Raw genomic sequence first — 25,265 nt, 5'->3', positions numbered from 1 at the left:
TGACCCCATCCGGCGACGGCGCCGGTTAAAACTCGCCGTTAAACCCAAAATATTTAATTTAAAGACCATGATACCCTTATAAACCTGAAAATACTATATTACCCCTTATTTTGACCCTTATAAACGTGAAAATACTATATTATCCCTTATTTTGACACCTAAATACAAAGACACTCTCTTCTCACTTCTACACCCAAACACGCCCTTATCCCTCTGTTACAAACACAAATATAATCCTTAGAACCACTGTTCATCTTCTTCGCACATTTTTTACAAGAAAAAAAAAAATTGTCAACCTAAACCTTTCTCTCTCCCTCCCTCTATTTGTGCCTATATGGCCTCTTCGGTGTAGCTGTAGATTTTGATCTCTCTTAAACTCTTTATTACAAATCTCGCATATGAATCTGTTGGTTGCCATCAGAGTCTTGTGTGACAAAGCTATCATTTTGCCTCTAGATTTGACTTAAAGTCAAAACCTAGAAAAAATTAAAACCCAAATCAGAAATTTGATAATAATTAAGAAACCCATCAAATTAAATTAAAATTTGGAATTTAGATAAGGATTTGAGAGTGCCAGGAAAGTTTCTCTTCTTCACCGGGAAAAAACTAAAATCCAAATCAGAAATTTGATAAATAATTAAGAAAACCATCAAATTAAATTAAAAATTGGAATTTGGATAAGGATTTGAGAGTGCCAGGAAGGTTTTTCTTTTTCTTGAGTAGTGGTTGAGTTTGATTTGGTTGAGGTTAAGTACCAGATGCAGAAGTTAAATTAGATATGTTCTATCCCAATATAACTAGTTCTGTTGTTGGATTAATGTTAAACAATCTAAAGACAAAATTCAACGTACAAAAAGCTAAAAGAAGAGAAAACTGGATATACATATTTATATAGAGAGAGAAGAGAGTGGGCTGATGAATTTGAGTTCTTATAAGGAGGAACTTCATTGAACCCAAACACTATACCTGCCTCTTGATGGTTTTTTCTTGCTTTCGCCGGCGACACACTCCTTTTCATCTTCACACTCACTGTCAAATTTAATGGTTCAAATTGAGACCCTATTGCTTGTTTTAGTGAACCCGAATCAAGAGCATGGTCACATGACCCCATCCGGATGTTACTGCCACAACACCACCACCACTAGATCCATCTCCTCCTCCGACTTCAACCACTGTCGCCGCCGCCGCCACAACAGCACCATTACCTCCATACACGAATTTCCCCCAATAGATTTCAGATATATACCTTGTATATATATATATGTATGTCTGAGCCGCCGAAAGTCAGCCCATCTCTCCACCACCGTTCCTCGTCGGACTCTTTTCTCTGCCGTCACTCCATAACAGGCCACCATCATCCGAACCAGCCGAGCTCACCGCCGTTCCTCCGTTGCCGGTCGGTCCTCATCGCCGTCCCTTGGCTGCAGTACTTTCCCCGGGTTTGCAGAGACATATATGATATAGATGTATAATATATCTTATATATATATATATATATATATATATATATTATATATCAAGGCCCAAGTTTGAAACTGCGTCGTTTAATAGTAAGGGCGAAATTGTCTTTTGCCTTTTCTGGTGATCTGATGGGGCTAATTGCAACAAAATAATAGTTCAGGGAGTTTTTTGTAGTTCAAGGGGATTTCTTGCAAAACCCTAATAGTTCAGGAGGATTTTTTGCATTTAACCCTATACTAAATTATATATTTTTACATGTATACATATAAAAAATTTATATAATGGTCATGCTAACATTTTTATTTTTTAAAAATTTTCTCTTAAATTTTGTATTTCTTAATTTTTTACTCTTTAAATTCATTTAATTTTCTTTAAAAAAAAATCAAAATTTTCTTTTTGAATCAAATTCTACTTTTTTCCCTCTTTTTAAAATTTTTTGTTAACTATTTATCTTTCTTAAATTAATCATTGATTGACCTATTATTTTGACTAATTTTTCTTCTTAATTTATAGAATCTATATTTATTGTCTTGATTACTTAATTTTATTTTATTTTTACATTATGCCCCGTGTGTGTGTGTGTGTGTATATATATATATATATATATATATATATTTTTTTTTTTTTTCTAATAGCACAAAAGGACTTATTTTCATTACACTTGTTTCTCTATATTATATTTTTTATTTTTTTACATAAAAAAGTTTTCCAAAATTTGAAGTAAAACGGGGTGCAGTAATAGCAAAGCTAGGGTTAAAAAATTGGGGTCTGTGTAACGAATCTGCGGCAGATTTCACGGTAAGCTATCTCCTCTTCTTCTCAGTCCAGTTTTCTATGTTTTTTTTCCTTTATCTCCTCTCTCTCTCTCTCCTCCTCTTCCAGTTTCTTTCTTGAGAGGAAGAAGAGAAACAAGTTTATGGAGAAAAAACAGATCAATTTCTTCTCTGACCTTTATATTTATTTTTTCTTTTCAATCGAGGTGGAATAGGGTTAGATCTTCCATCCTTGCGCACGCTGCCTTCTCTCTAAATGTATAGATGACGTTTGGAATTTTGATTTTGATATAAAGAGTGTTTTTGGAAACCAAAATTGAATTTGAGTGTAAATAACTTTTGGGTCCATAAGGATTGTTGGTTTTATTTTATTTTTCTTAAATTTAAGAATTGAATTGACTTGTTAGTTATGGGATGAAAGGATCTGATATGTGTATATTTTTGTTTAATTAATGAAGAAAAAAGATGGAGATGTGGCGCGCAATTCCTAAGCGGGAGAAGCAAGAATACCCAGAGGGATTTGCAATTCCTAAGCATGAGAAGCAAGAATACCCGGAGGGATTTGCAATTCCTAAGCCTGAGGGATTTGCAATTCCTAAGCATGAGAAGCAAGAATACCGGGAGGCAAGAGATAGAGTCCGAGAGAAGCAAGAGAGACTCCGAGAGAGGGAAGAAAGACTCCCGAGTGAGGCGAGAAGGTCTCCATAGGAGAGTCGAGCGAGTGAAAGAAGCTGGCAAGATAGCAAGGGCGAGTATAAAGAAGCTGCTCTTAGAGAGGAGATATTCAGTCTTTTTGACTCAACGGCCTCAGATGCTAATGAGAGAGCCAGGAGGATTGGAATTAAGAATGATGGTGAGGTTGGTTAATTGGGTCATTCATTCCCCTTGCAAAAGATGTTTCTTTCACTATTAATTATATGACTCTTTTATCTCTTTTAGTGGAGTGTGTTGTATTTTAGGTAAACTATACAATTTTTGTAAAATGTCCTGAAATATTTTAAAAGCAAGTAAAATGCTCCTGCCACAAAATGATTATCTTTATAAAGATTATAAAATTTATGAATATGAAATACTAATAATGTCCTCTTATTTTTATTTTACTTTATTTTTAAAGTCAGTAAGGCTGCCATCGCCCACCGTGAACAGAGCTCCAGATGGTTACATCGACCTGAAAGGCGTTTCTCTCTCTTGGACCCTCCCATCATCATCCATAACTCTCACACCAATCACCTCTCTGGCGGATTCTACAAAACTCTCTCTTTCTCTCTCTCAAGACTCTCTATTTTTTTTGTCTGAAGCTCAAACACTCACGCGCACACCCAGAAATTCCACAAACAGAAGCACTTGCCCCTCTCTCTCTAAAATCTGAGCCATGGCGATGTCTCTTGCAACGACAACTTCGGCCTCAGCTGCTTCGGTTGCCAGAACTGCCCCCAATTCAAGCTCTTATTTACCTATTCTGTCTCATTCTCACTCTAGCGTCTCATTTCGTCTCTCTCCCAAACCCAAGCTCCAAATCTTCATCAAGGTATGTATGCATGTACGCGCAATTGCAATCTCTATCTAAAAATTCACTTTTCTCTTTCTGTAAATTCATTGTATTTCTTTGAATTTTGTTTGAAATTCCTTGTATTTATGAGATCAATCTCTGTTGCTCTCTCTGTTTTTGTGTGTATATATATATATATATATATATATGTATATCGATTTGTAATGCAAGATGGGTTTTTTTTCTCTCTCTCTATCCTTCTTTTTGTCTCAGTTTGGCTGCTGAGAAAACTGAGGAAAAGTAAAGAAAATGCATTGTCAATTGCATGATACAAAATGCCCGAGAAAAAGTAACCATCTGAAGGGAAGACTGAAGCAAAATAGAATGAAATAAAAATACGAGGGTATTATTGATATTTTATATTCACGAATTTTAAAATTTTATAATAAATTAATAATTAAGGATAAATTAGTAATTATATTGTTTTGCAGAAAAGTTGTCTCGAATAACCTTAAAAGGAGCATTTGCTTGTTTTTAATAGCTAAGGGGAGTAACTTCCTTTCAAAAATAATTCAACAGACATTTTGCAATAATTGTATAATTAGAGGTTTTTTCTTTTTGTTTTTTTTTTTTTACTCTTTTGCCTAAAAATAAAATAAAAACTACTACAATGTACTTCAATGTCATGGCCCCGCTTCATTTATCAAAGAAAACTAAGAGCTTTGTTTGGCTGGGAGTTAATATAACATGATAAAATAAAAAAAAAGTAAAAAAAACCAGATAATGCAGACATAAATTATGGTGGTGGACCCTTTAGTACATCCTTCCTAAATTAGTACATCCTTCATTCTTTAAAAAATTTCATCCCTAAAAATATGAAAATGGGTGGGAAAGATGAGACAAGAATTTACCTAAAAAAAAGATGAGACAAGAAAAGTGAAATATTTAATACTGTGATTTTATTAATTGCAATATTATAGATATTATTAAATATAATAATAAAAATAATTTTATTTTATCTTTTCTTCTCTCAAAAGGAAGATAATAAATTGCCCCAAGCGGCATTGGTGGGAATCCGGATAAGTGCATGTGTTGATACACGTACTCAGTCTCATCCATCCCATTCTTCTTTCCTTTTTATCTAATTTTTTTCTTTCATACCCAAAGAAGCATTATGCTTTGTTTGGTTGGAGGGGTGAAAAAATATATGGAAGGAATAAGTGAGGCATCCATAGGGAAGGGAAGGTATTTTCTTAAGTTTTTGTTTGGTTAGATGTGATGGATAATAGAAAGGATGAATGGGATGACACAAATTTTTTTTGTTTGGTTGGAAGGAAGGAAAATGTGGTTTTTATATTATTTTTACTAATATATCCTTATTATTTAAAATTCTATATCTATTCCAAATTTTTAGGATGGTTATAAATGAAATATATATATTTATGTTAATTATTACTTCCCGTCCCATAAAGGAAATATATATATTTATATATATATAACTGTGACTCAAGTGAGTCACAGTTACTGGACTTTTAATATGGGACCGAGGTACTTGAGTCACAGTTATCAGTCTTTTAATGTGGGACAAAGGTAGTACTACTTTTTTCTCTCTCCCCTTTTTCCTAATTTTAGGCGGATAGAAAAATACAAATGACTGAAGGAGGGAGGGATGCTTAATCCCTCCTTGCTTGCTCCTTCTTTTCCCTTCCCTCCAACCAAAGATGAATGTCTATTTTGGATGGGAGGATTTAGGGGATATGGAATGAAAAGAAAAGAAATGATAAGAAATATTGTATTTGGATGAGAGGATTTGAGGAGAAAAGAATGGTATCCCTCCAAAAATGAAAAGACTTGAAGGGAAAGAAAAGTAGGTTAGTGATACTTTCATAATGTCAAGATTAACCTCCAAATTTATAACATTGAATTACTTCCAAAATTATAAATGAAAGGTATGACAGTAATTCGATTGCTATTATTTTTTTTCTTTTCTTTCATCTATCTTATCCAAACAAGAATACTAACATTTCCTTTCTTTTCTCTCATATCTATCAAAACATGAATGTAAATTGTTGCTATTTTTTCCAAAACATCAATGTAAATTCTTGCTATTTTTTCCATTCATTTCTTTTCTCTCGTAACTAATATTAGCTTTTCATTTCTTTTCTTGCAACTAATATTAGCCTTTCTTGAATTGCTTCTCGGGTTGAAGGAACTTTTTGTAAAGTTCATGTTGAAAATGAATCCAGAATTTTTAAGCTGCTGAGTTCCTTACCTCCTCCATCCTTTTCTTCGCTCAGTTTCCTTCTCCTCAGGGCCGGCTAGAGCCTTATGCAAGTTAGGCGGTTGCTTAAGGCCCCAGCCAATAAGAAGGCCTCATAATTTTTTATTCGGTATATATTATAACTTTCCTAAAACAATTATAGTATTTTATTTAATTATTAAACTTCAACGTATAGAGAATTTTGACAGTTGACCAAAATTTTTTTTATTATTTATTTTTCTTGCGGGCTCCAAAATTTTTTTTATTATTTATTTTTCTTGCGGGCTCCCAAATTTTTTTTTCTTTATACATTCTAACTTACCTAAATATTTTATTTTCTTATATCATTAAACCTTAACAAATACAAAATTTAATAGTGTGCACAAAATATTTTTATCCTTGTATTATCTTCTTTTTGTGTTTTTTTTTTCCTCTCTCATCCTCATTACATCAGCATATATACACACACATTAAAATTAAATATTAAATATATATTTAAGTGAAAATTGGTGAAACTTTCTATATTTTTATAAGAATCCTATTAATTTTTATTTTATTTGATTCCTCACATATTTTTTCTCCTTTATCATTATATATATATTTTTCATCTTCTCCACATTTACAATTTACAATCTCACTCTGGAAGAAGATTTTGAATATTCTTATATTCTATTAAAGAATTTATTGGAGCATTAAACCAAATTATTCGAAATCAGTTTTTATTATTCTATAATTTAAATTAGTTTATAGTTTTATTAATTTTTGTTATCATAAAATTATATATTTTGTTTATAATTTTTATTTATATTGTTAAATATGACTATTAGAAAGTACATAACCAATTAATTAACGATAGAATTAGAGTTTGGAAAAATTTTAATGATAGGTTTAAAAATGACTAAATAAATAATTAGTTGGCATAAATATATGAATAGATTTAATTAAAATGCCCACTTTATTTTTTTTTTTGCCTAAGGCTTCGTATTGTATTGAGCCGTCCCTGCTTCTCCTGAGCCTAGGTGTTGCTCTTCGAGTTGCTTTGGAGATGAGAGTATTGCCTGTTGGTGGTCGATGCTCGGTATGTTTGGCCATTTTTGTGTGCATGATGTTACTTGATGCAAATTTTACTTACTCAACAAAAAATAATAATAATAATAATAAAGACAAACAAATAAATAAATAAATAAATTTGGATCCAATCATAATCTTGAGGATTTCATATGCACGGTCCAAACCCATCAAAATTTCAAGCTGAAATCAAATTGATCAAAGCCAATTACTTGTTGTGATGGATTCAGGAGCCCTATGTGTTAGCTATCACACACGCGTGCGTGCGTATTTTATTGTGTTTCAGTTGAAATTTGAAAGTTTAGTCTAAATGGTACAAGATCATAGTTGCGTGTTTACTTTGTCATTCAAAAAATAATAAAAAAACAAAAATTGTGTTAGAAAGATAATACTAATATAATGCATGTAGTAATAATTAAAACTTTTCTCGTGATGTGAACAACAAATTAGAGAGTTTTGTGTGAAGTAATGAGGAGATAATATAACATGATTATAAAATTGACTTGGACGATTTAAAGAATGGAACACGTCAGGTAATGATGCAGCGTAAAGAAGGTCCGGCCCGTATAAGGGTTTTTGACGTGGATTGTCATGGAATTCCATAATACACAGACCGAAAGTGTGTATATATATATATATATACTACTCATCATTATTACACACAATTCATTTTATTTGTGCAACCAAATACGTGCGTATAAATTACCTTGATCATATGTATTGGTCAACTTCTATTTTCGCATTCTCATATTAATTTTCAACTGCATCAGAATTAGTGTGCTATATAGATAATGCTTATCCATCAACCTTTTATTAATGTAGATCATGAAAAGTATAAAGTTAATATCATCCCTTATCAAATTAATTTGTTCATCAAAGCATTAATATATATGCTTTTATACAAAAATCTATTGACACGTACATTCATATATATATATTCTCTAGTTGGTACTCACATACATGCCTCAATTGAGGTTTGAACTCCTTACATCTCTTTGAAAAGTAGGAGTCTGGTGGCCTGTTGTTGACACATACATCCATATTCGATTCTCTGAATCTATACTCAACTTTATATAATTTCGAGGATGTGAGTGTTGGAGGCCAATATCTTAATTATCATGCTTCTTGACTTGGATTGACAAGTTACTAATGTGGAGTGCATAACTTTGTCGATTAATGAGGGTAAAAAAAATCAACTTGTACACCTTGTAATTAAAACCTAAAATATTCTTGATTTGATTTATATCTTTTGAGGTTTAGTCTTTGTGAAATTTTTCTTACACTTGACAAATATTTGTGGATGTACATGCCTCCGCCAAATGAGTGATTGGTCCTGTCCAAAAAGTGGGGATGCCTTAAAAGAATGGAGAAGAAATTTTTTTACATAGTCTAGGCCAATCATAATAATTTTTAATTGTGTGTCACGTTGCAATTGGTCGGACTATGTAATTATTTTTCATAACAGTAAATGTGAATATAGTTTTTGGATTGAGTTGGCGTAGAAGACATTGGGGTATGGAGTACTCCATGTAAACTAGACCTATAGTTTAGTGGAGAATCCTAATCTAAGAATTTTTAAGATTCTCAAACTAGACTGTCACCTCAGAATAATTCCCTAACAAGAATCATTTTTTATGTGGAGGCTCTGAGAATAATAAATATATATATATATACACACACATACACTTGTTGACATACTTACGAAGAACTGAGCTTCTTTAGGTGGCCTGACTTGTAATTGCTCAGTTCAAAAACCAAACAACTAAAGAAGTCAAGCAAGTAATCGCCTGATTATTGAATATCAGGAAGAATTTTTAGTGGAGAATCGAGAAGAATTTTTAGGATTCTTGACTAGACTATCACGTCACAATAGGTCCCTAACAAGAATCATTTTTGATATGTGGGAGGCTCTGAGAATAATATATACATATATATATATATATATATATATATATATCCATGTTGACATAGTTACGAAGAACTGAGCTTCTTTAGGTGGGCTGAATTGTGATTGATCCGTCCAAATTAAAACCAAACAACTAAAGAAGCCAAGCAAGTAAGTAATTGTCTGATTATATATTGAATATCATAAGCAACTAAAGCGGATCTAACGCCTTCAATACACAAAACCATAATGCCTTTTCTGTCTGTTCAAGTGCAAATTAAATGATAGTATCTTACAATTCCTAATAGTTACCAAAACTTTATTTCATCATGTTCAAGGAGTAACACTAAAATTTATAATATGCTCTACAAAAGTGACATTAATTCTTTTTTTTTTTTTTTCGGTAAATAAGTGACATTAATTCTTCCCATATATATATATATATATATATATATATATATATATATATATTTGAGGAATTATTTAATAAGGAGGGTAAATTTTCATCTGACTCAAGATCTCTTCAAAGTTTTCAGTGGGTTTGTCAATTGGATGAGTGTGCATCCCTTCATAAGTAGTAACCACAACGCCTTCATCTTTGGATAGCCGTTGGACTTGCTTCTTAACATTGCACTCTTGATGTGTACACCGATAGTAGCTTCTGCAGATCGAGAACAACATATATATATATGTATATATATATATATGCATCAGTTTACTTGCTTCAAGCTGAACACATACAGAATAAGAAGATGTTTTGATGAATGATATTGATAGGGCAGTCAATCAATCACGCACGCACATTAATTACAGAATGATAACGCCACTCAAATGTAAATCAAACAATTTGTTGTTCTCAACTGCCAAATGGAATGCTCATAGCTAGCTAGGTTCATGATCATGACACTGGTTCAAATGGTATATATATATAAGCTTCTTCTGGCTGGTGTCCAAGAAAATCATTTAGTCTTTAAGGATCAAACTACATGGATTCATCAGCTAAAATATCTATTGGCCACTTGTATATATATATATATATATATATAGAATGTTGTAGTTGTCCCATATATAAATATAAACATATTACGTATCCATAACTGATCGAGCAGCTGAAACACATAATCCCAAAAAGCACCATCTGTAAGAGCTTATTCTTACATGCAATGCACCAATAAAACAAATAATGTCATATGGTTATTAAAGTTAGTAAGCAATATAATTTTGAGTAATTTAATAACAGATTAAGGATAATAATCATAATATGGAAGCTATTAGGTGTTCAATATGAGTGTCTTCGATTCTTTATAATATGAATGATGCTTGACATACAAGTCCCACATATCGTAAGTATCACTTGCCTATGAACTTCAATTTGTAACATATACTTGACCAAAAAAAAAAAAAAACAACACAAACTTTTGAACATATATAATCCAATTAGCTATCATCATTTGATCAATCATCAACATACATATATGCAATAAACCTTTTATTATGTATTATGGATTATGTAATTAACACAGAAGGAAATGCATGTGTATTGGGGGTATAATTTTGAATTGTGTTATATTGAATATTTCCCATTACATATATGCAGTAGAATTAATTAATAATCCCTTAATAGAATTAATTAATCGATCTCGTGTACATGTGGCTAATTCTTTTTTTTTTTAAAAAAAAAAAAAACGAAACCCTAGAACATAAACTGATGTATGAAGTCTCAAAACAATCCAGGCAGGTGAAGAATATCCATTGATGTGTGCAAGAAATATTGCATGTTTGCAGTAGTATCACATCCACAACCCTAGCAAGTCCATTAATTGCACTAATTAAAACCTTATGATATAATTTAATTTCTTAATTATCATCATGTAGCTAAAAAGCTAGGCTTCTTATATATCAAATAGGTAATTGAGTGGGGTTTTTCTTTTGCAACAAAGTCAGAAAGATAAAAGTATATTAATAGTGGGGTCTGGGGAGAAGTAATTTGCATCTATAGACTCCAATTCAAATCGATCTTTTGAGCATCAAAATCTCCTAATTGGCCAGTACTTAATAAACTTAATTAAATATCAGAAAAGCTAGAGAGAGAGAGAGAGAGAAATTAAGAGAATCTGATCATCACCTTGGAAATTTGTTGTTCTTAACTGCCTTTTGCCCATATTTTCTCCACCTATACCCATCATCAAGTATATCAACCTGGCTCCTTGTTTGAAAAGCAAATCTGGGCTTCCTAATTTTCTTCTCTCCCTTCTTCTTACCTGCACCAGGTTTGGCTTCATTTTCAGACACCAAACACCTCTCACCACCATCTTTAACTTTTGGTTTCGGAACTTGCATCTCCGTCTTCAACCCCAAAAACCCATATGGATGATTGCTATTATAAAGATTATTACTACCATGGAAATGATGAGAGCTTGCCAAATTGTTCAAGAACATGGAAGAAGAAGATGGCTGATCAGTCGATAGATTAGAGAAGAACATTGCGTAATTCTCCATAAAAAAGCTTATAGTTTTTATGAAGAAGAAGAAGAATATAAAGGTAGTGGTAGCTAGTACAGCAGAAAAAGTGATCAGATGTGTGATAAAATTAGAATGAATGGAAAAGATGGGATATATAGGGACAAAGGTGTCGTGAACGTAATATGTTTTTCAAGGTAGGAAAATGGCTTTATCAGCGGCTCGATCTGATTAGAGAATAAAACGTTGAAATTTTGTGGCGGCTTCAGCTTCATGATTAAGATTATGACTTAAATTAAAGTTGATGTAGAGGAATAAACCGGCCATTAAAGGCCAGTCATGCATTTTTAGATTGCAATTTTGGTGGTGCTTAATGTTTTCTCTCAGCGTAGACTAACAATAGTTGTCCCAAGCCATAAAGTATAAATTATATGATCACGGGCCCAATAGTCCAGACCAATTACTAATTGATGCGTAAGTAAAAAATTAAATAAATTATTTATCAAAAAAAAAATTAAATAAATTTTATACAAAAATTAATACATTTATTTGCATGTAAAGGTAAAATATTAAACTCTTAGTGGGTACAGTTGTCCTCACTCAGTTTTTATAATACCTTACCATATATTCTTATTGTTCAACTCAATTTTTGGCGGTCTTCTAGAATTAGATCGAACCAAAAACGTTCCAAGTTAAAAAACTCCACATGTTGGATTATAAATGGTACATGTGTACTTTTTGACCTATCTATTTTGAAATTGTAAGGAGGTAAATATTACTTTTTGACCTATCTATTTTGAAATTGTAAGGAGGTAAATATTTTAATATGAGAGTAAAAAAAATACGGACAAAACCAATGATCACTGAGTTAAAAATTTAAAAAAAAAAAAAAAAAAAAACAGATGGTCAATAAATCTACGTATTGTGTTGACCAATTTCTCCTTTCTTCCCTGTTTTTCCATCTATTTCCTTTTATTTCCTTCCCTTTCATTTTCATGTAACTCGAAATCTAAACGCAACCGTACCCAAATCTTGTACGTGTTAGAGCTATATGCATCATCAAACATAGACCAGTAAGATTGTATTCACGCATGACATATATGTTATTTAATATTAGTTCAAATAGAAGACTGATCAAATAATGTTAAAGGTTAGGTGTGTATTCATTTCGTTCGTTCAGATAAAGTCAATACTATACTGTTAATATACATAGAGAAGGGATCAAATCCGATAATGATCCTTTTATTGTTTAGGAGTTATTGCTTGCTGCATTCATTAAAATTAGGGTTCTAGCAAGTTCCATTCGAACTTTGAAGAGAGTCAATTAGGCAAAAATATTTGTATCTAATTAATGGAGCAAATCCATATAAATCTGAACTCTTAATATTAGAGTCGGTATCTAGATTTAAATTCAAATTGAATGTAATGAATATATACAATTAATCTACACCTGATCATCCAATGCAGCTCTTGAATAATCCAAATAAATCATTTCCAAAGTAAAACGGGACTAAGATTCAATATATTCATTCCTAGATTTAACTATTTCCATTCACGTCATACTTGTACCAGTATCAACTCATATCCAACTCATTCTCATTTGTGTTCAACTATAGAATTATATAGTCCAATTCATAAAATGGATTTCTAATAAGATACGATCTCTGATTAATTTCCAATCCCTTTTCTAGCTAGCTTGTTCCGATTCCGGCATAATAGTTAGTGAAAATCAAGTTTATATATTCGGAAAAGTTGTAATTACTGAAAAATGAGACTTAAAAGAAAATCACAGTGGAGAGGATGAATTTGACAACACCCAACGTCGGCTAAAACCACGACCCTTAAAACCTTCAATTATTTGTGCTACTTCAATTATCAGTATCTAACAAGTGTTTATTTTTGTATGCATTTTTGTCACATCAGTCAATAATAAAAATTGATTAATTTCTATCAATTATTATTATTATTTTGAGGCATGTTTGACCTCCGTGAGTTAATGAATCTGCTGAAACTTGTTATGCAAGTTAATTACACTAAATATTCATTAAATATTGGTTTTTCTAGCTAGTGTCAAATTATTGTCATTGTTACAAGAAGGGTCTTATCATGAATATTAATATATCATAATCAGGGAATATTGTTATTGAATCTATGTATCCCTTTTATTTATTTTTCTCTACTTAAACTTTCTTCGGGTCAAAGTTTTTATTTTAATTTCTAATTGGATATGAACATGCATAACCTGGGCAGGCATTTAATTCAGACGACTCATCTCTTGTCAAATCTATATATATATATGTACGTCTATATCCTTTATTTGTTAAACTTGTGGCTCAAATTTTGTCAACTCAGCATTATTTTGCATCACCCTTGCATCAGCTTTCTTGGCAGTCAAGAAGTGTGATCAACAAGTTTGTAGGCGTAATCAAGAAGCCTTTATGTGTGATTAGCAAGAATACATGAGTGTCTAGCAAGCTCAAGTTGGTGATTTCTTGGCTATAAATAGCCTGCACTCCACGGGCGACTCAATGTAACTCAGGGCTTTAGGTAAAAAATAAAAATGGCCTTTTTATATCATAATACGTAATATATTAAGTATTAAGTAATAGTTAATTAAAAATCACTCTTCTTACTTTTTGAGATGCAAAATTACTAATTAAATTCTTATATTCAAGTGTGGTTAAAATATATTTTTCAATAGACAATATAATCAATCCATTTAATCTTTCTTGTGACACAGTTGATCATAGATATGATTTTATCAGCTTTTTATTAGGTTTTGATTATTAGTTGTAACAAATTTATCAATAACTCCCTTTTAAGATTGAATTAGTTTATTTATTTATTTATTATTTTTTTTTTTTAAGTTTTTAAAATTAATATGGATAAAAATAGTCACAACTAACAAACAAATATACAAATATATGAAAAATATAGATATATACAAATTTATAATAACAAAAGTTAATAAAACTAAAATTTAATTAAAGAAAAAGAACAATATAACCTAATTTAGAAAGTCTCAATTAAATGCTGCTGCAAATTCTTCAATATAAGAAAAGTGCGTTTAAATTGAATCTAATGAATATTGAGTGGAGAGGAAAGATAATTATTGTAATAAGAGAGAACTGATGTCCTGAGGAGGGAGATGACTTGTAACTTTTGAGTTTGCTGAGAGAGGAGAGAGTGAACGGGAGGAATAAGAAAAAAATAAATAAAAAAAATAAAAACTAGAAAAAGAGAATATGAAAAGTTTCTACACTTCCCCATACAACGGTGCACATCTTTAATATTTATTGCGGTGCAACTTATCGATATATATATATATATAGTGCTGGTGTAAAAAAAAAAAAGAAAAAAAAAAGGAGGAGAATGAAAAAATATATATTACTATTTAAGAATATAAATATTTTGGCCCATATTAAACAACTGTGAATGAGGAGGAGAAAAAAGGAGTTATTTAAGGAGATAACTTTGGTTAAAGTTTTATTAAAAAATGTAAATGATGATGAGGGGAGAGAGAATAAAAAAAGAAGAAGTTATTTAAGGAGATAAATTCTTTGGAATTAGTGTTTAATATCGTTAGGAAACAATTATAATATATCTTATATATTGTTATGTCTTCTCTCCGTGGACGTAGGTATAGCCGAATCATGTAAATTCTTGTCTCATTTGTGTGTTAGTCAAAAAAAAATTTTTGTCATTAATTTTCTCTTTGTTTTTACAAACTCCTATTCAGTCCTTATTTCATAACAAACTGGTATCAAAGCTCGGGTTTGTGTATTTTGTATAGATATTGTTCACGTGTACAGTATTATTCACTGGTACTATTCACACGTACAATACTGTTTACAGATACTATTCGGGTAATATTCACAAATACGGTATTATTCACCAAGAAATATTTTGGGGAGTTTTTTAGATGTCGACCAGATACGAGATTGAGAAATTTGATAGCAAAATTAGTTTCAATCTTTGGCGCATTAAAATGCAAGCCCTGCTGACTCAGCAAGGTCTAAAGAAGGTATTGTTCGGGAAGGACAAGTTGCCAACAAGTATATCCAATGAAGAGAAGGATGAGGTCGATGAAAAGGCGCGCAGTGCGATTATTTTGAATCTAGCTGATAAGGTACTGCGTGAAATTATTGATGAAGACACGGCGGCAAAGTTGTGGCTAAAATTGGAGAGTTTGTATATGACGAAGTATCTCACCAACAAACTCTACCTGAAACAAAGACTCTACACCCTTCGTATGAAGGAAGGTATGCCTCTTAAGGAGCATATTGATAATTTCAATTCTATTATTATGGATTTGAAAAATTTTGATATTAAGATTGATGACGAGGATCAAACCCTTATTTTGCTATGTTCTTTGCCTCCTTCCTATGAGCATTTTATTACCATATTACTCTATGAAAAAGGCACTATTAGTGTGGAGGATATTAAATCCTCATTGAATTCTCAGGAGTTGAGGAAAAAGGAGTTTGGGAGTATTGGAGATGAACATGCCGAGGTTCTATTTGTAAGAGGCAAAAGTGAGACATAGGGTTCTGGTGGTAAGGGCAAATCTAGATGTAATAAAAATATGGAATGTTACTACTGTCACGAGATAAGGCACATCATCAAGCACTGTCCCAAACTAAAGGCAAAGACTGAGAATGACAAAGAGAAGGTTCAAGAAGCAGCTTCTGTGGCAACTACTATAACGAGTGATTCAGAAAGTGACGATTATGTTCTCATGACAACCTTGTGTTCAGGTTTGTCATTTAATGACAGTTGGATTCTTGATTCTGGTTGTTCTGTTCATATGTGTCCTAGTAGGGATTCTTTCTCTTCATATAAAGAAGTGAAAGGTGGTTCGATTTTGACGGCAAACAGGAAAGCTTTCAAAATTTTGGGAATTGAAACAATCAAGATCAAGACGCACAATGGGTTAGTGAGAACATTGTCAGATGTGCGACATGTACCGGATTTGAAAGATGAATCTTATTTTAGTAGGTGTGCTAGACTCCAAAGGTTACAAGGTTGTAACAGAGGGTGGAACAATGATGGTTGTGATGGATTCTCTTGTGGTGCTACAAGGCACCAAGGTGAAAATTTTGTATCTTCTCCAAGGGAATACAGTAACAAGTGGAGCTTCTACAGGGTCTTCTACAGTTAGCAGAAATCTGTGTTCGGGTTTTGACAAAAAAAAAGTTAGAAAGAGGAGTTACGATCCTAGTTCTCAAAAGGGTTGTGAGGGGACTATATAACGTGGTGGGAGAATGAAATATGATTTTAGATGGCAACCAAAATTGTAGCAGTCCTTACAGGGAGGCAGACCCATGAGAACAGGTGTAATATTGACTTGTATTTTTCTTGGTGGCAATGAAATAGTCCATTCGAGTGCCATTAAGATGTGTGAGAGACAAGTAGTTGGTCACAATAGAAATGCGAGAAAAAGTCAATGACGTCTTATTCTCTACAAGGGTGAGAAGATAATTTTTGATTACCAGCTGGTGGTTTATGGGTGGTTGGAGGAGGTTGCTGTGGGAGATGTCAAACTTGAAATTTCTAAAGTTTATTTTGGAAAGCATTTAAAGTTTGACAAAAATACTGGAGATATACTTGTGGATGCGCAAGACATGCATGGGTTAAAAAATGAAAACCTGAAGGTTAAGTTTGAGCATGACTCAAACTTAACTAAAATTCTTAATTAATTTGTTTTATGGAGAAGGCAGTTTGTTTTGTAGAGATACAGTAGCTCATTTGAATTTTCGCCAAGGTGGAGATTTTTTGAACTTGTGGTTCAAATTTTGCCAACTCAGCATTGTTTTGCATCAGCTTTTCTTGGCAGCTAAGGAGTGTGATCAACAAGTTTGTAGGCGTGATCAAGAAGCCTTTTCTCTGCTAGCTATATGTATGTGTAATTAGCAATAATACATGAGTGTCCAGTAAGCTCAAGTTGGTGATTTCTTGGCTATAAATAGCCTGCACTCCATGGTGGTTTGGCATTCAAAAATCATAAATTGTGAGTTTGTAATATCAGTTATAGAGTGAGAGTGTGTGGGTTTATTTGGGTTTTAGGTGTGAGTCACTTTGCCTTATATTTTTTTATTTTCATAGTAAAATATTGTTATGTCTTTTCTCCGTGAACGTAGGCATAACCGAATCACATAAATTCTTGTCTCCTTTGTATGTCTACCAATTTTTTTTTCTTTATCATTAATTTTTCTTTGTCTTCACAAACTCCTATTAAGTCTTTATTTCATAACACGCGTTCAAACAGCATAAGAACAATCTATCATTCAAGGTGAGAAGAAATGTCAAGATTGTATTAGCTTTATAACGAAATATATTACTAGCTTCTAGAATGTGTTAGCACATTGAACGTGGACACTATATGCACAGCCTGTGCTGAGACTAACATTATATGCAATTATGCATGTATGGTTGTCTTGAGATGATCTTTGACTATACTTGCGTGCAAGGTTGGGAGTTCAAATCATCCATCTCGGTAAAATTGCATTATTTATAATAGTATTTTTGTTAGGTATGACAGAATTGTCCGAATGATAAAAACTCAAGTCATTAGTATTCCCACCTTATACTATTAGATTCAAATTTTCTTCCCATAACTCCTAACTCTCTAACCATTACCAGATAGAAAATAAATAAATAAATAACAATACTAACATTTTTGTCTAGTTAGTAAGCTTGTTTAAAGCTTATGTTGATAAGTGTCTAAAACTTGCATTCGATGAAATTTTAATTAAATAAATTTTCTTTTTCGTTTTTTTATTTTTGGGTGTTAAGGAAGGGTGTCCATGTTGTCATCGGAGGCCACAGGACCAGGGGTGGGCCAACAGGGACCATGGCCCCCCCCAAACTTTTTAAAAAAAATTATTAATACCCGTTAAATATTAATTACTTTATAGATATTGTTCCTAATCATTTAAAATTTCAATTGGCCTCCCGTTTTTTTCAAAACACTTATATGATGACCCAAAATAGAGAGTTTGAAAATTGGCCCTAAAATAGAGAGAGTTTGAAATTAAATTTAATATGTGTCTCCTTAAAATTTAAGAAAATTTCAACTTGGTCCCTTTTAATTATACTTCTAAAAGCTCGAATATTGTAAAACAAAAATCTGAACCCATTATTATTATAGTATTTATCATAACACATTGTTGTTTTATTTACATATATATACACATGTACCATATCTATAATATTAATTCAAGAAAAAAAAAATGAAAAAAAAATCACCAATGTTCCCTCATGTTTAATAAAAATGTATGAAGATTTTTTTATCTAACATTTTTGTAGAATTGTATTTACAAAAAATATATATATTTAAAATGATATAACAATCTTTATTGCTATATTGTTTAATTTTAAATTATTTTATTTAGTTAAAATTCATTATTTTTTTTCTAACTTTCATCTAGGTATATCTTTCCCAAGTGGAATCAAAGTACTCAAATTTCTTCTTTCTAAAAATTAGATTTTTGAAAAACAAAAATAATTGATGAAGGAAAATTGATTCTCTAACGATGTTTATTTCTTTACTTCTTCTCTTTTTAATTGTAGCTTCGTATACTATTTACTTGTATTTTTCTCATTTTTAAATTTTCTCAAAGTATATGTTGTATGACTTGTATTTAAATAAAATTATATTACAATTGATTTATAAAATTTTTAATTTTTAGTTACATAGTACAAATCTGGCCCCAATCTAAAATTTCTGACTCCACCCTGCGCGGGACTATTTCTTTGGAATACTTGCCTTTACTCCAAACTAAAAATATTGGATAAGCTCGAGATAGAGGCTTGATGCCCTGAGAATTTATGGTAAATCAACTACTCCTAAAACTTATGATATAGAATTTCAGTATTACAAAAATGATAAGATATTAGAATATATGCTTACATATATTCCTCTTCAATTCTTTGCATTGACGACTCGTGCATTAAGTCTATTAGAAGTACAAAGAGGGAGAAAAAAACACATGTATTATTGATCCCTTTATATTTAGTTACATGTAATATAGACCAAAATAAATTTCAAACGAATGGATATGGTGAGACTAAAGTTAAAATCCTCTCCAATACATCTGCATTCCGTGGCATACAATATTGTTGACATAAAAAGAATATCTCAAATTTTTATGATAAAAGGGGATTTAGTTTTTGAAGAGTCTAGTCCAAGAGTGTGTTCTCTGCATCTTAATTAAATGAAATATCATTAATAATTAGGTCAATTGGGACAAAAATTGTGTGCTGGGTCACGGGTGCGTCTCTTAACCACACACCAAAAAAATATGGGACAAGTTGTCTATTTTGTACTCTTATGTTTTTAGTTTGTGAGATTTGATTTAAATTTTTAAGATTTGAATTAATATAAGTAATAAAATTTGAGAGAATGACATATTTAATCATATAATAATACTAAATAATCAGATCACACATATGTATAATATATGAGACCTAATTGATTTAAAGCAAGTGCTCAAAAACAAAAGTTAAGCGTATTATCCAATTATATGGGTAACCCATTGTTGTGAGATTTTTTTTTATTTTTATTTCTCTAAGAAAGACCATTAACGCCGGTTCTGTTCAACGTTGCCACTGCATTGCCATTACTGACCATCTTTGCTCAATAATTCAGATTGCGTGGAATTTTGCACAATACCATCACAACCACCACCAACCCCAGCCTCTCTATTTTTCCACAACACCATCACAACATTTGCTTCTCTCTCACCATTAACAATCCATTCAAACAACCTTACATTCATTATTCATTGTCAAACATATATCTACATATAACATATAGGTAGATACCTTACTCACAGCGGTTGTCGTCACCAATTCATCCCCGTAGTCAAACCCTAGCCCAAAACCTAGGAAAATCAATTCATTCCCATAATCGAACCGTAGCCCAAAATTTAATACAATTTGAATTATTTAATACACGTCTCTGTCTTTTCAACTAAAACTTTGTTACAGAAGACTAACTAACGGACGGTGGCAAAGATGATCGGCAATGGCATGACAACATTGAACAGAACTGGCGAGATCCGACATTGATGGTCTTTCTTGGGGAGAGAAAATGATAGAGCGAAATAATAATAATAATAATAAATAATCTCACAACAATAAATTAAATCAGAATAATTAAGTAATACCGAATTTAGACTTAATTTTTACTTTTGAATATTAATTTTAAATTTACTGAGCCATTTACCTGAGTGAATTCAACACGGGTGTTATTCTTATAATTATATGTTTCCGCAATTCAAACTCGCGGGAGAGAGATGAGGGGGTTTGAATTAATTTTGTAAGCATTGGGGACCAGAAAAGAGCACGTGCTGGGAAAGTTTGACAAGAGAAGTTGTGGTTTGGTCTGCGCAGACACCCAATGCCAATGGGGTCCCTTTCATACCTTTGACCGGGAGGAAAAGTCTAGATAGAGATTGTCATTTTCATATCAATTTTCAAATCCACCTTTCCTTCTTGCCAATCAAACTTCAGTGAAAACAATAATGTACATATAGTATTAGTTATAATGTCTAAAGTAGGGATGCCGGTTTGGATCATATTAAAAGTATTTTGGAACTAAATTATTTATAACAATTTTATTATTTTTAAAATTAGACAGAATTATAATATTTATAGAACCAAACCAAATAGATTTTCGGTTCCGTTTGTCTGTTTCAGTTGATTTTCTTTTAATTTTATTTTTATTTAGAGGGGACAAAGTTTTTTTTTTAAAAAATTAACTAGCATTTATATAACAAGTAAAAAAAAAAAAAAAAAAAATTAAGAAGCAAAAAAGGAAATAAAATCGAGATATATTTGAAAGGAAAGAAAATTGAGATATATTTGAAAAGAGAAATTTGACTTTTTAAAAAGAAATTTAAGGAATTTAAAGAACAAAAGAAAGAAATGGAACACGTGAGAACTTTACTTGATTTAGGTTTAGGATATAATATACATATATATATAATATAGTAACGGTTCGGTCCGGGTTGATCCGGTCCAACACTATCCTAAATCAGGACCGGACCAAAAAATTACGGTTCTATAATTTTGGATCCAAGACTGGACCAAACCGCTATACAACTAGCTTAAACGGCTCAATTCAGTATAGTCTGGTCTGATTTTTCGGTTTATCAGATTTTTTGAACACCCCTAGTGTAAAACACTCTTATTAATATTTGAATGAGAAAATAATAATAGTAATAAATATTAAGTTGAGTTTAAATAAAGAAAGATCGAGATCAAGATCAAGATCAAGATCGGAATTTATCTCAATAAAATTGAAAGGAGAGAGACATGACAATATTTAAATTATAATTTGACATGACGAAAGAATGTTGTTTACGTTTTGAATCGGTTAGTTATCAGTTTGTTCACGTTATTGAACGTAACGTAACGCTACTCAAGTATTATTTTATTTTATTTTTCTTCTTGTTTGAAAAACAAAAAATAATACAACTGAAACTTTCCTTCCTCTTTTCTTCCTAAATCCCTAGATCCAAAGAACCTAAATCCACTTTTTCTCCACTTTCCCTTCTTTCATGTTTTTATTATCATATTTGTATGCAGGGTGCATGTATAAGCACACATTTTGACTAAATCATTGACAATGACAAGCCATATATGCATGCCCCGATTTTATTTAGTAAGCAAGGGACAAAGAGATTCAGCCAGGTAATTGTACAGCTTAATGTCACTTCTGAATCAAAACATAAATAAACTAATTAATTAAACAAAAACTAAAAGAGAGTAAATTTTCCTCAAGTTGCTGTTTAAAAGAGATTGAAATCAGGGGTGATAAAAATTTTACCATAGTTGTGTTGAAAACAGGACTAGTATTATTAATCTGGCACAGCTGCACAAACGGATGTTTTTTTATCTGAATTCGATGTTGGATAAATTCTCTTTGTAATATTTTTTTCCACTCAAACTCGCAGATCAAAAAATTTAAGTTGTTAGGTGAAACTAACACTTAATTCGTTATCTATATATACTCATTCACTTTCTTATCCGGATATGATGTGGGTCAAATTTTCCTTATAATATACTCCTATGAATGATGAAAAGGTTGAAAATAAATTCTAGTCTTTGTTGAAGCACTGTCACATATTTTCTTTTAATAGGTATACAATATTAAGTTGAGTTTGTGTTATCACGCTTTGTCACTCAAATTTTTATAACAATTATCTTAGTAAATTCCTGGTAGAGTTTTGATGAAGTTGCTGTTACAGTTGAAATGTAACAATAATTAGGGAGGCATACAAGGCTAGGTAGGTTCATAAGATAAAGAAAAATTCATTAATTTTTTTAATAAAAATTCTTTTTGGAAGAATCTTTGACTAACATTAGTCGTAATATTAAATATATACAAATTAAGTAACATAATTCTTTTTAATAGATATCTTTTTCATATTTCGAAAGCGTTCTCGTTCTCACACTTGTTCAAATTCTCAATATTTATAACATAATTTTGTCACTCTCACATTTTCACTCTCTAATTCGCTTGTTTGTTTCTCTTTACGTGACTTAGTTCATAAATAGACAGGAAAAATATTAAAAGTTATGTGATCAAATATTATTTCTTTAATTAATGAAAGGTTGAAAGTTTTTTTTTCGAAAATTAAGGTTGAAAGTTGAAAATATATAAATAATGAGAATTGATACGGCAGAAGGCATTTATAGGCGGCCCAATGAAGGACGGAAGGGCTAAATTAGGAAGGCATTCATTGTTGGACATGTGATTACAGTCTGCACTATAATCAATAATGAACGTAGCAGACACACACACACACACATATGGTGACTATGATATATCCAGATGGCGGCCGGAGAAGTCCATATTATTATAGCCTTGTCTCTTTTGCAACACGTCATCAATTCATGGTTTCAACTAGTGTAGTAGTTGGCATTCTTGAATGCGACCTGCCGCAGATTATATATATATTTTATATATATTACATATATGTGTATATATAATTTATAAATAAGGAGTATACATTGGATGAAATTCTTGCTCTGAACAAAAAATATGACTATATATATATATATATATATAAATACACACGCATATACTCCGTATATGAATAATGATTGTTGAAAAGGCTGGAGGAAAACTTGACCGAACCCCATTATATTTTCAAGTAAATATTTTTTTTTTTTTTTTTTTTTTTTTTTTTTGTGACTGGAATGGAAAAAACAATTATCATGAGTGACAAGGAGATCAATAATTTTAAATACACCACATCATCATTTTCTGTCCAGATGAATGTATGAAATCATAGTACATTGTTTAGTTAACCATGAAATCATTGGATTTAGACTAGTAATTGCTTGAAGTGACATGACATTTTTTCTTTTTATTCAGGGAAAAAAAAAAAAACAGAAGAGATTTATCTTTTATTTTTTATTTAAAAAGAATAAGAATGTAAAGGAAAAAGAAGAAGGAATGTAATAGTAATTATATAAACAATATGGAGTGAAGAACTTCCCTCATTTTTCTTTTCCTCTCCTCTTATCACATACGGAGAAAAGGCCGTCCATATTTCTTTTCAGTTTTTATCCGTAACCAAACAGGGCGTTATAGTTTTGTCAAAACCTAGTCCAGTGTCATTATCTGTGTGGCTAGAAATTCAAAACTAACCTATTGAGTGACACGTTTCTGTTGCACTCGAAGCTACCATTTTTCTGTCAACACAAGAAGACCGTCTTGTGGATTTAAAGTATGAAAAATTATGTGTCTCTTAACCACACACCAAAAAACAAGAAAACCAAGAAAATATGGGACAAGTCGTCTATTTAGACTATTTTATACTCTTATGTTTCTAAGTTTGTGAGTTTTGATTTAATTTTTTAAAATTTTAATTTTTAAGATTTGAATTAATATAAGTAATAAAATTTGAGAGAATGACATATTTAATTATATAACAATACTAAATAATCAGATCACACATATGTATAATATATTAGGATAACTTGATGATGTGACTCAATAGATTTAAAACAAGTGTTTAAAAGTAAAAATTAAGTCTGGTTGTTTTGTTTTTTTTTTTTTAAAGAAAGACCATTAACGGTTCTGTTCTACACCATCACTACATCAAAATTATCGACCATCTTTGCTCACCTCTTCATCAAGCGTTCAATAATTCAGATTAGGTTGAATTTTGCACGTACCATCACAATCATCACTGACCCCGTCTCTTTGTTTTTCCACAACACCATCACAACTTTTGCTTCTCTTCTCATCATTACCAACCCGTTCCAACAATTTTACATTAATTATTCTTTATCAAACATGTATCTATATATAACATATATGTAGATACCTTACAACTGTTGTCGCCACCAATTCATACCCTAGCCCAAAATCTAGCAATCCCCATAATTGAACCCTAGCCCAAAATTCAATGCAATCTGAATTATTTAACACATGTCTCTGTCTTTTGAACTAAAATTTTGTTACTAAGGACAGACTAATGGACGGTGACATGAATTAGCGATGAAGTTATTTGCAAAGATGGTTGGCAATGGCACAACAACGTTGAACAGAACCGGCAAAAACAGGCATTGATGGCCTTTCTTGGAGGGAGAGAAAAATGATAGAGCGAAAAAAATAATAATAATAATAATAAATAATCTCACAGCAATGTGTTAAACCCGAATAATTGGGTAATACCCAACTTAAATCTAATTTTTGCTTTTGAACATTAATTTTAAATTTATTAAGTTACATCAACAGTTAGATGAGTGAATTCAATACAAGTATTATTCTTATAATTATATGTTTGAGTGATCGTTTCCGTCGAATAAGGATTCTCTCGAACGCAGGAGAGATCTTGCACAGAATCT

General features: G+C 31.4%; 1 protein-coding gene and 1 long non-coding RNA gene across 2 annotated transcripts; one reads left to right on the top strand and one right to left on the bottom strand.

Moving 5' to 3' along the window:
• Positions 1 to 2,076: 2,076 nt before the first annotated feature.
• On the top strand, positions 2,077 to 3,972 carry LOC132315641 (uncharacterized). The gene is made up of 2 exons (XR_009483750.1): positions 2,077 to 2,259; positions 2,693 to 3,972. It is a non-coding gene; the product is annotated as an uncharacterized LOC132315641 (long non-coding RNA).
• Positions 3,973 to 9,059: 5,087 nt separating this feature from the next.
• LOC132267391 (probable WRKY transcription factor 75) lies at positions 9,060 to 11,551 on the bottom strand. The gene is made up of 2 exons (XM_059768556.1): positions 11,062 to 11,551; positions 9,060 to 9,597 (listed from the first exon to the last, which is right to left on the bottom strand). The coding sequence occupies exons 1-2, from the start codon at positions 11,433 to 11,435 to the stop codon at positions 9,420 to 9,422; spliced, it is 552 nt and encodes a 183-aa protein (XP_059624539.1). The 5' UTR covers positions 11,436 to 11,551; the 3' UTR covers positions 9,060 to 9,419.
• Between the last annotated feature and the right edge of the window lie 13,714 nt (positions 11,552 to 25,265).

This window comes from Cornus florida, unplaced genomic scaffold, assembly GCF_030987335.1.
Source record: "Cornus florida cultivar Cherokee Brave unplaced genomic scaffold, ASM3098733v1 CherokeeBrave_3.0.0_Hap2_Chr07, whole genome shotgun sequence".
Classification (NCBI taxonomy): Eukaryota; Viridiplantae; Streptophyta; class Magnoliopsida; order Cornales; family Cornaceae; genus Cornus; species Cornus florida.
This window is presented reverse-complemented; position numbering and strand designations above follow the sequence as displayed.

Bases quoted from the DNA above. Each gene is read 5' to 3' on its own strand.
- LOC132267391 (XM_059768556.1), bottom strand. From the start codon at position 11,435: ATGGAGAATTACGCAATGTTCTTCTCTAATCTATCGACTGATCAGCCA. The intron at 9,598-11,061 runs GTGATGATCAGA...CTCGATCTGCAG, and splicing joins AAGAACAACAAATTTCCAAG to AAGCTACTATCGGTGTACAC.